Source organism: Halyomorpha halys, unplaced genomic scaffold (genome assembly GCF_000696795.3).
Source record: "Halyomorpha halys isolate HHAL.00 unplaced genomic scaffold, Hhal_1.1 Scaffold71.1, whole genome shotgun sequence".
NCBI lineage: Eukaryota > Metazoa > Arthropoda > Insecta > Hemiptera > Pentatomidae > Halyomorpha > Halyomorpha halys.
In genome coordinates this window covers 1,421,537-1,435,124 of record NW_027107476.1, presented here as the reverse complement: position 1 = coordinate 1,435,124, position 13,588 = coordinate 1,421,537, and the positions used below count along the sequence as shown (strand labels likewise).

The following is a 13,588-nucleotide window of genomic DNA, read 5'->3' as shown; positions in this document are numbered from 1 at the left end:
ATTCAAATTAAATATAGACACCGTTTAACAACACAAATACAAATTGACAGTTCTTTCAATCTTTAAGCTAAATCTTTAAACATTTTAATAATTTACATGGGCTATTATAAAAAAATAACGATACGCTGATAACAGAACTTAACATATATTGTTGTAAAATCCATCAATAATGACCTGAATTTTAATTTATTTCAATACTGTTTTGGATTTTTTCTTCTTTTGGTCCATTTTTTAACAAAATACAAAATGGTTATAAGTAATAAGAGTTTTTATTGAATATAACTATTTAATAGCATAGAAAAATTAATTGTACAAGGGTATATCACGAAAAAATGTAATAATTATGTTACATACTCATATTTATAAGGTAAAAACTTTTATTAAAAAAAAAAAAAATGTAATAGAACGTAAAATATAATTAAAGGAACTTTAATAAGTAAATTGAAGAAGTGTAATTGCGATTTTTGAGTAACTTTTAACTGTTATGGAAAATTTTATACCGTTTTAACAGTTAATTATAATTAAAATACACTCTTATAATAATTTAATTGGCAGGAAGTTTTTTTTTTTTTTTTCTATCTTAGGTTTTAACAAAGGAGGAAAATCGAGAACTCTCTAATCACTGGTTAGAATATAAACCCCTCCCCCACCCAAAAAAATACATTAAAATTAAATATCTGAATCGGTGGGGCAAACTACAAGATGTCCTTAACCTTGGTATCCCGGAACTTAAAACAAAAAAACTCGTCTCTAGACACACTGCATAAGTTATTATTCAATCTCAATAAGGAGACGAGTTTCCATACCACTCAAAATGGAAAGTTTTACCTTTTCTGTATTTAAGAAAAAAGAGACACTATCGAAGGACAGGCGTCAATACATTTTTTCGACATGATATCAAAAGACGTACAAAAATCAAAGAGAAAAACGACAGGTTAATATGAATAAATGATGGCGCATTCAGTTCGTATTAAATGAGAAAAATTGTTAAGAAGATCTTAAATTAATTAAAAAAATATATTGAAAAATATATACTAATGGGTACATAACAGGAAAAAAAATAACGACACTCGATTCTATAAATAAGTCAACTTGATATACCTTTTAAAGAAGAGAGAATCCGTGAGTTAATGAATAGGACATAAAAAGTTAAATATTTAGATATTGGATGAGAAATCGCTGAGCACTAGAAGAAATGAATCTAAATAAAAATATATGTATATATATATTTAGAACCATTATATTTAAATATAAATTAAATTAATTATAAAAGTTCGAATGAACACTGCGTCATCTTTATTATGCTTTTTAAAACCATGGTTTACCAGTATTCATAGATTCATTTATTGCTAATTTATTCGTTTCTTTTGACAGAAAAAAATAATTTTAAAAGTTAGCATTATAAGAGGAACTTTGAAAATACTTTAGTTTTATTTCGAGACTCCCTTCCATCCATGGCGAAACAAAACAAAACAGATAAAGATTTCCTATTTTTAGGCTTGACAAACTTAGAAGGGTTTGTATAGAGAAAAGAATATATATCCAACTTTTTTCTTGGCTGTTAATCATATATATTTATGTGGATCTTTATATAGTCATGCATTACAATGAAAAAAATAATTTCTTCAACTAATTATTAAACAAACAAATACATACATAGTATAATTTAAGATTAATAACCATTACAATTAAAACATTATTACACCCCTTCAAAAAGAGAATGTTACCCAACGAGCAGTATTCTTGTTTACCCTATTTCTCTCGTCTGGTAGAATCGACTATATAATAATGAAACAATTCGGGATGATGTAAGTATTACAGTATTGTTTCCTAACAATAGTAAAAATTAAGAGCTGTGGAGTATAATAATATTGATAAGCGAGGCAATTTTTTGGATTACTATTAAGTGAAGGGACGTAATACATAATCCTTGGATGACATTAATTTAAACCCTTATTATTCATAATAAAAACTAACTGAAATATAGTAATATTTATAAAATAATTTATATAATTGCGCTTTATGTAAATTCGTTAAAATTGATGCATAGTTCAAGAAGATCCCATAAATAAAATAACATTCTCAGTTTAGTGAGGCCTAAGACAAATTTTTATCAATAGCACCACTTATCTAAAATCTTAGAATATTTAACTAACATGATATTTTTGTTTTATTGTATTTTTATATCATTATTGTATTTAGTTTATTTCTAAAACATTCTATTTTTGTTTATTTCATTTATGTTATATTATTTTGTTGTATAATTTAAAATGTTAATATATTTTTTTTCTTCTAGTTTTGTTACAAGAACAATAAAAACATGCCATGGCTTTAAACTATCTCTGATAAGAATTATCAAGTTCCGAATCTTAAGTTGGATTGTATATTGAAATAGTCATCTCATAAACTACTATAATACACTAGGTATAATATTGGCTTAAAGCTTTATCATTCAAAACCATCAATATAAAAGAATTAGTAGTTACCTGTAAAGTTCAAGGAGTGAGATGTAGTATAATATGTATATTACTCAATAAAAATTTTTTAAGTTTCTCAGTATACTATTGTAGTATATTAATTAATAAACAAAATATATTCAAAAAGGTTTTGATTTGTTTATTTTTACAAATTGTAGTGAGGAGCCAAAGTTAGCTTCACTATCACGCCTCGGCTTTTAGGTTTTTCTTAATTATTAAGAGTTTAGATTTTGTGTCATAGAGTTAGGCTTATTTCTGAATTTAGTAAAAAAACAAGCTTAATTTGATTTGATTACAAAATAAAAGTATTTTTTTTGGCCTGACAACATTCCCAACAGGTGCTCAAAGCAATGTAAATATAAAAAAAATAAATAAATTAAATGAAAAACATTTGTTAAGTCTGTGGCTTGTGATAAGATTATCTTTATACGGACACAGTCAAAATAACATTTCACATGGCACATGGTAGGTCATAACAGGTTACAAGTTCCAATAACACTGTTTTTGTCCCTTTTAAGTGCGAAATCCGAGTTGTTTTTGAACCGATTTTTTTTAATTAAATGTGTCTAGTAAAGTCAAATTAAATTTTAAAACATTTGTAATTTTTCATGTTTTGCAAAAACTAATTCGTTTTGGGATTATTGAGTTTAAAGTTCACGATTTAACTAAATCTTAGGTTTTCTAGCATGGATCCATAAAATCTAATGATATTTTTTAAAACTATTTGAACACGATAACTACATCTTTCTACTAAATTTGAAATTTCTACTAAACATATTTTGGATCACCCTTGCCTTTATAACGAGTGGATGGGGGATCTTGAAAAAAAAAAAAATTATTGCTAACCACTGCTTATGACTACCTAATCCTGAGATTAATTATCAAAGTTATGCTTGACATTGAAATTAAAGCAAAAGAACAAATAATTATCAATATTTATAATAAATTTATAACAATAACAACATTTATAAGCTATTTCACTTGTCAAGTGATTGAAAACTAAACAAACAAAATATCATCAAATTAAATCGGGAAAATACCATCTGTGGTAAACAGGAATTGATATCAATAATAAACAATTGAATGCAACTGGGTTGACATATCTCTGCAGGTGTTGATAAAAGTTTAAACAGACACATTTGATCTCTTGTTATTGTATTTTAGGAATATTAGCTCCGATTATAATAGTATATTTGTTTTTGAGGTAATGTTTAAGGATTTTTACCCAGTGATACCTTGTTATTTATTTATTCTATGGTCATCATAAATAAATTATAAGTAGAGTTCTGCAGTATAGATAATTAATCATTTAGAAAATAATTTTTTTTTTCGTAAAATTGGTTATTAGGCAGCAGATGAGGGAATTTCCCCTAATGTTTTTATTCAAGATGACCTTTTTATCCTCAAACGTAAACAGATCTATTTAAATATCCTGAAAATATAATAAATAAAGCGAGGAAGACCATTAATAAACACACTTAAAAAATTGCCACCTTTATTCATTTTTAATTTAACACCGTTAACGTGGCATGAAATTTTGCTTGTCAATAACCGATTAGCAAATTAAATTAGCGGCCTGAGGAGTTCTGACCTTGCGACGTAATAAGGTGCAATAAATTTAAATTAATGCCAGTAAAACTTCCGTAGTCGAATATCATAATAGCACTTATGATTTTGTTACAAACAGCTATAAGAAAGTACAACAAGGCATACAAATTTCATGAACTAACATTGAATATTTTCTCAAATAAAAGAGAGAATGACATGCAAGATATTTTGCAAATAACAAAAAATTAGACTTAATACAAGTTCATAAGATAGTAATAAACTTTAGATAACTTTAGTTAGGTTATTATTTTAATTTAAATACATTAAAAGTTTGTAATATGTTTATAACTTTTTAAGACGTTAAAACATTAGTTAAGCTTTAGCAAATATTTATCTCTTGTTAAGGTCCAGCATTCATGTTTAACAGTTATTCAAATCTGTTTTATAAATTTTTTTTCGTGTAACTTTATCAGTTCATTTTTTAAAAGTAATTTTTGCTTCATTGTGGGGCTTGTAATGTTCATATATTAAAAGTCATTTTATGCATTGCATTTTGTAATTTTTTTCCCCCTGTTTATCGTACAAAGCGACGTTCAGGATGTTAATATACTTTTTTTTTAATATTCATTTTTTATGCTGTTGTTTTTATAGTAATAAAAACATTTCCTTAATGCAAACTAAATGTACTGTATGTATTTTAAAAGTATAAGCAAAGTGCACTTATCAATTTATAATATATGTACAAAAAAAAAACTTAATCCTCTAATATTAACCTTATTGATGAGATACATATATTTTTTTAATTCATTGTTCAAATGCTTTATTTTTTTAAATATTGACTTAATAAAAGCTAAATGACAGGAACTGACGAATAATTGTGACAGATTCTTATAGTTAAATACCACTGTATTGTAATTGATCCTTAAAATAACTAATAGTTTCAAAAATATTTAGTGTTACTTATGAAACCGGTTATTTTTTCAGTTTTTTTTTTTTTTTATATTTGAGTAATAATTATAATTGATGGTTCTTGAATGCCTGAATACAACAGAGACAAGTACTTACTATTGAAATGCTTGTGGATCCGGAGAAGCACATCCATGACTAGAGGGAGGTGAGGTGTTCACTCGGTGAAGCCTGGCACAGGACTGCGGCAGAGGAACCGTACTCCTGTTCTGTCCTGCCCCCCAAGAAAGGACATCTGTCACGTGGTCTTCGATAAGGAATAGCCAAAAAGAAACGCAAAAAATGGAAATTTATGCAGTTATTTAAAACTGCGAAATAAAATTTTGACAGGAAGAAATTTCGACGGAATTTCATCCACACTTGTTCGGTTGTTTTATGAAGAGGAAAACAACCGAAATCCTGTATGTCATTGGAGATGCCCTAATGTAGCAGAGAAAAAAGTATAATCACACATCAGATACTATGTAAGTATATCACTTATATTTCCAGTGTAGGTACGAAAACAAAATTTATACGAAGAACTCGTAACAGTAAACAGACAAATCAGAAACACCATTATATCGTTTTTACCTGGTTGTTAATATGAACAGGAACTATTATTTGATTAATGAAAATAAATCAAACGCTGCTGATAACAGGAAAAAGGGTGATCTATTAATAATAAAAAATATTATTATATATGTTAACAACATATAAATAAAAACACCGACTTGAATTTGATAGATTCCTGAAATTATTTTCGATAAAGCGTAATTATTAAAATATTCAATTTTTATTAATCGAAAAAATAATTATCCACTAAGATCGTACTTGGACTTGAAATAATAATTATCCTACTGAACTTTTCGGCAGAGTTCTTTGGTCTTTTAAAATTTTAACAATCTATATAAAAAATTAAAATACCTAAATTAAATCAGTTTAAAACAGGACACTTTTCAACAAATGACAATTATGGAATAACCATTTGAATCGGTTAATACGTTGTAAAATGTACCATCGTAATACCCAAAAAACTTTTTTTTTTTTTATGTCATTGATAATTAACTTTAGCAATTTAGAGATATAAAAGCTCCAAGATGTAGCGGGATATGCACATCAGATTGCATAACAGGTTGTCCCTCAGCTATGTAGAGGCTTATTCAAACTAGTTCTTTGAAATGGTAATTAACTCTAGATGGAAGAAAACCAGCGATCAAAAGTGACCACGAAGGTTAAGTATTGAGGAAACTAAATATTTCATAATAAACACGTAAATATGAAAAAGAACTCAAAACAAGAGCTCTAACGGTAAAAAGTAATCGGATATATATAGATACAATATATTCGTATAACTAAATCTGCAAAAATACAAAAGCAAAATATTCAATATACTCAAAATTATTGAAACCACATGTATTTCTAGAAATAATTTTTTTTAATTATATAGCAATATTTTCTATCCCTGACTTCCTCCAAAGGGTTGCCTGACCTTATTAAAAATAAGGTATTTAACTTGTACTAATTATACTAATTAGATATACTTTTATGATAAAATTATAACGATTTCATAAGAACTAGCTGAACTTCACCTTCACGGTTTCATCCGTGGGTGAGGGAGGAGTAAAGCTAGTTCATAACAGTCGAAGTTTATGAGGAAAACAAAGAACCAATAACTAAAAAAAAAGATGATTTGTAGCATATTTTTTTATTTATTAAGTGTTACAGAAAAAAAAGAACATGAGAAACAGATTGCATCTAACAAATAGCTGCACAATCATAACTAAATACAATGACAGTGGAGATAATAATTACATGGTTTGTAGGTTAATTTTTTTTATTTAATAGTAAAAAATGCTATATTGTAGAGATTTAATTATACATAGAATTAGTAGTAGTAATGTCCCCGAAGATATAATTTTTTGGATTATTGGAAAAACTTTTACTTTTGAACCACCTATTTTTTTTTAATCCAACTTTATTGCATGTACAGAGCACAGGACCATCTAAATAATTTAAGTTTCCGAGGCGACAGTTAACAATTGGGAATGATTAACCTGTAAGCTTTTAACTGTTACTTTTTCGTTGCAATACCTCAATAAAAGGCGTACATATTTTTTTCTTCAAATCGCACAAGCAGATTCGGAAATAAGTCCTTTAAATAAACTGTATTCATATTGCGACGTTTTATTTCTTCAGGTTTATATATTAGTAATAATTAACAGTAAAAAATAATTTATGATAAGAAAAATAGATACAAATATAGAGTTACTCCATATAAGTCATATAACTGTATATATTTCAAAGACTGTGACAGGAAATCGAAACAAAAAATATATGAAAATGTATTATAAGACTAAAGTCTGATTGCATTAATTAGTTTATTTTATAATTAAAGCTTTAAATAATTATGATTCAATAAAAACCGCAACAACGCCTTCATTATTAAATTTTCAAATAAAAGCCGCAAAAAAAAACTACTTGAGGTTTCCATAAAAGCGGAATCAATTTCAACAAAATAATTAATTTTTTTAAATATAACATTAACGGATCGATAAAATAAAAGCTTTATGATTATTGATGGAAAAAAAAAACAGACGTAAATTGTACTTTTGTATTGATAAAAAAATTATGTTACATTTCAAATAGTTATAAGTTATCCAATAGTGCCCATTAAGTTTCTTATTCATGAATTAATTAGTGTAAAAGTGAAAACAAAAATTGTTTAATCTTTTTCTTCATTCTAGAAAAAAAGAATTGAATGGTATTATGTCAACGCACATGTGAACACTTTTACGTTTTAAATTATTAATGTAAATAATACACGTTTATGTAAACACATTTCACATCATGTTTATTCCACGCATCACTAAGTCAACTCGTATAAACAAACATACATATAAAATAATGAATCATTTTGAATTAATAACAAATATTTAGAGTATATCGTACTTGTTATCATAACTTTTCAACAAGAGAGACTCTCTTAAATAGATGGGTTGATAATATGTTTTACGCAGATAGTTATATTTATTTAAAAAAATAAAATAATTTGAGAAAAATTTAGATTATAAATCGAAAAAAAAATCTGAGAAACCTATTTATTAATTAGTTCCACGAAAAACGTTATATTCTTATTAAAATTAGTTTGGACTTATAACTTAATAATTGATCTGTTAATTGTTCCCAAACTGCAGCTGCTATCTCCTCCTTGACCCGAGGGTTATTTTTTTTAAGTATAAAATTTAAATTAAATAATAAAGTTCAACACAAATTAATTAAATGTATTTAGTAACATTTAAAAAAAAAAAATTAAAGAGACGAGTTACTAATAAACCTAATCAAAAATGCAATTGATTGCATAATCTTTGAAATCTTGCAATGAAGTAAAAATGAAATTTAGAAATAATGTAATTTAATATGCATCTAGGAAGAAAAAAAATAATAATAAGATTTCAAGTTTGGTAAATCAGTTGTGATTCCATTAAAGGATTTCCAAATTACATTATATTTCTTAACACATATTTTAAAATTATTTTGAATAATATAAAAAACAATTGAAATAATTTAGTTCTTATCACATAAAATAATTTATTTTTTCATCCAAATTAAACCTTACAGATCGGATGAAATACTAAGAATTAAATCGTAGAAGCGTTTTTTTTTTGTTTTTTTTATAGTAAAAAAATTACTATAAAATGCATCTTCTGATTTTTTAACAGTTATTGAAAATATATGTATATGTTTGTTTATAACTATAATTTAACTAAATTAAAGTCAATAAATAATAGAAAAACTTTCTCGGCTTCCTCTTTTTTTCTTTTTACAACTTAACACCAGTCCTTCATTTACCAAACTAAAACAACGACCTTCCTTGCCGCATGATTTCCATTTTCATTCTCACTTCCGTCTAGTTTCCTTGTTTTTTTTTTCCCTTCGTTAATGGTCACATGTTTATCTTTTTTTTTTAACCCTAGTTAGGCTTAATCAATTAGAAAATTCCGGAATAACCCTGTAGTCGTATTATTTTATGTACAGTTTCCTTTAATAATGTTGATCTTACCCCTGTCGAACAGATCCGCTACCTTGGGCTGGATCTGGACAAACTGCACGTCGATTTCGACTATTACAGCACTTACTAGACAAACGGTCTAAACTTCCAATTCATTACAAAAGACTGATCTACATGACTGTAATAAGGCCAATCTGGACATACGGAGTTGAGCTTTGGGGCTCCACTAAACCTTCGAATTCCTCTCGTATCCAATCATTACAATCCAAAATCCTCAATGCTCCTTACTTTGTCACAAATAAAATCATTCATCAAGACCTTAATGTTCCATACGTAACCGATCTAGACCGAACCAGATATCATTCCTTCTATTACAAACTCCCTAACCATCCAAATCAACTAGTTTCTAACCTTGCTTCCTCTTCCAATCCTGACAATCCTCCCAGGCGCCTGAAAAGAAGATGGCCACGAGAATTAGAGTGTAACCGATGGGTAGTTTCTCTACACGCCTGTAAAACTCCAATTTAACTGAGATCAAATTTACTAAATATATTATAATGTACAGTTGTAAATAGCAATAAATAAAAAAAATTAATACAACGTTGAGTAAAATTTGCTTACCATGAAATTGAAACTGATCGATAAAAATACTTATAAACATAGAAGAATATTTAAGAAATTTTAGGTAAATTGTAATTTGATATTTGAAATAATAAAGAATGATGAAGAATTTGGAAAGTATTTCAAATTAAGAAAAAAATCAACAGTATCTAGATTATCCATGCAAATAATTTTAGTAAACTACGAGTACAGCAGTGATCATGAATTTATTTTACTGTATTAAAAAAAAATGTCGAAAATTTCATTTTATTATTTTTTAATTGAACTTTATAGTATTTGAAGATTTAAAAATATAATTTTCATGATATGACACTTATAAACATAACAAAAGCAGCAATTATGATAGCAAATAGAATACACTGTTATTGTTGACACAAGAAAATTGGGCTAAGAAAATTGCATATTCATAATCAGAAAAGTTTGACAAGAAGAAATTTCGACTGAGTTTCATCCACACTTTTACGGTTGTTTGCCTGTCCATAAAACAACCGAATTTCTGTGTGCCGCTGGAGATCCCCTAATGTAGCAAGGAAAAAGTATACTCACACATCAGATATCCCCGAAATCCCATAATTTCTCTAAAATATAATTTTATAAAAGATTTAAAACTATAATTTTCATGATATGATGCTTATGAACATAACAACAGCAGCAATTATAATAGCAAATAAAATACACAGTTATTATTGACATGAGTAAATTGCATATTTATAATCAGAAAATTTGCCATACCAACCAATCGTTCCAAAACTGATATATAATTATTGCAGGAGGTAGAAATACAGTAAAATGAGTTTTCATGGGATTAAAAATATTGAGCAATCTAAATCTGAAAGGTTATTGAAATGAATAAAAAATTAAATTAAAGATAACGAAAACATCATATCCGATAATCATGGACCTCTAACCTTAAGAATTTTTATATTCTATTTATTTTGAAGTGAATAAAACAAAATATACTACAAGAGTTTCGAATTCAAGTATATTATTTCGAAAATGGAGGGGGAAGGGAAATCAACAATTTTGGCGCTGAATCAAAACCTGAATTTTCATGGTGAATTAAAATTTCATTTAATGCAGTACAACAGTGCCAAATTTTTTTTTTCTGATCATGAACATTCCTTGAATTACCAATACTAATCACCAGATTTATGCTAAATTTATTAAAACTACAACTAGCTAAATTCCTAATTAAAATTGTAATAATTACACATAAATACAACAGACATCTTTATTATCATGTCTTTAATTCAAAAAGTAAAATCTCTGTTTTATAAAAGAATACTAACTTAGTCTTAGACACCCATACGTTCCACAAGCAAGATTAGTAAAGAAATTCTTGCCCAGGTAAAATTCCAACGCAGCTGCATCCGCCAGGTAAATTCAGACTACCTATACAGAAGGCTTATGGCCGAATTAGGAATGATGAAAACACCTATCACAAGATCTTACCTGTGCGTACGGTGTAAACAATTTATTTTGTTTTTAATAAAGTTTATTTATCTTTATTTTATTCGACTAATAAAAAGTGTCTGATGAAATATCGAGAATTATTTCGAGAGTTTTAACTTCACTCAAAAAAGAGAAAAATCAGAAATTAGTCGCCCTTCTTAATCTAAAACAATCATATTCACACCCAAATAAAATTGTTCGAATCTAGATAAGGGGACAAATACTTTTAATATACTTGAAATTGCTATCTTTTGAACAAGGGGTTTCATCAGACCTCCCTGAGATGGGCATTGCAGACTATTGTGTCCGTGAAGATAACGAAAAGTATAAAATAAACAAATAAAACTCATAAAGTCAAATATTTGAGCAAACAACAGCAAAAAAACTAATGAGTCATTTGAAATTTTTGCTAAACTACAAGTCACCTAAGTAATTTTGAAAGAGATACGAATTGTAAATGAGATAATATTCTTTTTTTTTTTATCAATACTCCATGGGTACGTTGGATTAACGTCAAGAGATGTTGAGGAATAGGGTGAAGAGATTTCTTTTGGTAATGAATGCACTTCAAGAGAAGGCTTAAGAAATAGGATTTCTTGTAAATTGTTCTAATGGCGTTTGAATAGGTCTAATGGTGATGAGAGTCGCAAGGATTTTCCGTTTACGTATGTCTGCTATTTTTGTGGCCCTCCTGTCGGTGTTATGAGTCCAGAATAAGGGATTTGCAAAGTAATGGAAGCTATCAAATAATTGGTCCGTCTTCGCGATGCGTATGAGCACACTGTTCTGAAACTGTCAGAGCTTCTTAACTGTTGTAGGTACTATTTTGGTAAACAAAGGTGCTCCGTAGAGTAGGGCTGGCTTGAGCATACTCTTGTAAATGATTAATTTGAGGTAGAAAGAAAGTCTAGTAGTTAGCAGGTGATTAAGATTGTAAGACTGTTATTTTAAAAGGAAAAACTCATGTTTAATGGGAAAATATTTCCTTCTTTTACCATGTTAAAAGAATATAACATATAACATGGTTGAGGGTCTGTTACTAGGCCTGTTAAATGGAGAAAGATGTCATGCAGCAGACCAGCTGAGTTGGTCACCGTAGTTTGTGTTTTGATTGTGTTAGTATTTCTTTGGATGTTTTTATAACTAATAAAGCAATGGATGAAAATAATAATGTAATGACAGCTGTCAATTAGCCCATCTTGATTCTCTTCCTCACAACTTAGATAAACAAGACACTCAGTTTTACGCAACTTCCACTGTTCACTCATTTTAGGCATGTTGCAATAAATTACTTTATTCAAAACTTAGAAGTAAACATGAATATTTGGAAGGTAAGTTTATGAAACAAGTTGGTCAAAAAATTCGCTACGAGCTCTTATGCATTTAACATGACTTTAAATAGGGCTGCTCACAATCCTATACTTATAACATTTAACATGGTAAAACTTTTTACATTTAACACATCATGAATACCCCTATTGCCTGCCGGTCTGTTCCCACACGATGCAACCCTAATAGACCTTAATAGACTCTAAAAAGAGGGCGCTTGTACTTGTGGGGCGTTCTCCTAGGAGAAAATAACAGTCAGTTTTCTTGGGGTTAGCTATAATATTTAGTCTCTACGGTTTCTTAATGATATCGGTACAAGCCTTCTCCGCCTGCCGTAGAGCTTTCTCTCCACTTACTGAGCTACTATGACACTATAGTCGTCGAATGCCGCTTCAAAGAGATTAAGCTGTATATATTGAGAACAGTACAGCAAAAACCCTTAATAAGCGGTGCAGCTGGGATGATCTCAATAGCGTGTACAGTTTGTCCTACAGGACCTTACATAGCCGACTATGGGACACAAAGTCGAACGCTTCTCCCATACAGGCTGTGGAGATCATTGCGGTTGCTTCGTTCATCCTCGTATTCTGGTTACTTCCACCTGCAGTTTTAAAAGGTTATGGTACGGGCAGAGACCGGCATATTGAATTTAATTAAAATGATATATTTTAGTCCGAAACAAAATTTTAAGCTTCACGAGAACAAAGTGCAAACGCATAAACATTCTAAAAGTTTCCATGGTTACGAAGATTGATAGCGGCGCTTTGATTAAAGATAAGATAGAATAAGATACTAGCGAATATTTAGTACATGTAAACAAATAATATAAATATATATATAAATGCAATATATACATTGATAAGGTTCTTCTTGACAGTCAATTATATATATTTTTGAGGTTCTTGAGGGTCAGTCAATAATAAATTATATTCCAGATTTGATTGTTCTCATAGTCATGACAATGGTTTTAAAATTGATGTGTTCTACAAAACTAATAACGGTAATAACAGCCAGAAGTACCATGCATAAGGTTTCCATTAACACTTTTAAGACTGCCAACACTGGAAACATGGTTACATGAACCATGGTACTTCTAGTTGTTAATGAGTTAATTATATATATGCAGAAAGCGTTTGGTGGTATCGGCATCGAACCTTCGGGTTCGTTAAGCCTTTATTATTATTATTAGTAATAAGTAATATATATA

At 28.5% G+C, this 13,588-nt stretch overlaps 1 protein-coding gene across 2 annotated transcripts in view; it reads right to left on the bottom strand.

Annotated features, from left to right (window-relative positions):
* Cpr (Cytochrome P450 reductase) overlaps positions 1-13,588 on the bottom strand; it is an 81,163-nt gene that overhangs the window by 64,857 nt on the left and 2,718 nt on the right. Inside the window, exon 1 of one of the 2 annotated variants that reach the window (XM_014438958.3) lies at positions 5,091-5,350. The exons of the other annotated variant lie outside the window; for it this stretch is intronic. Coding sequence (XP_014294444.1) covers positions 5,091-5,127 — 37 coding nt within the window. The 5' untranslated portion in view covers positions 5,128-5,350. Of the gene's footprint in view, positions 1-5,090; positions 5,351-13,588 lie in introns of those variants that run through there. 2 annotated transcript variants of the gene reach the window in all.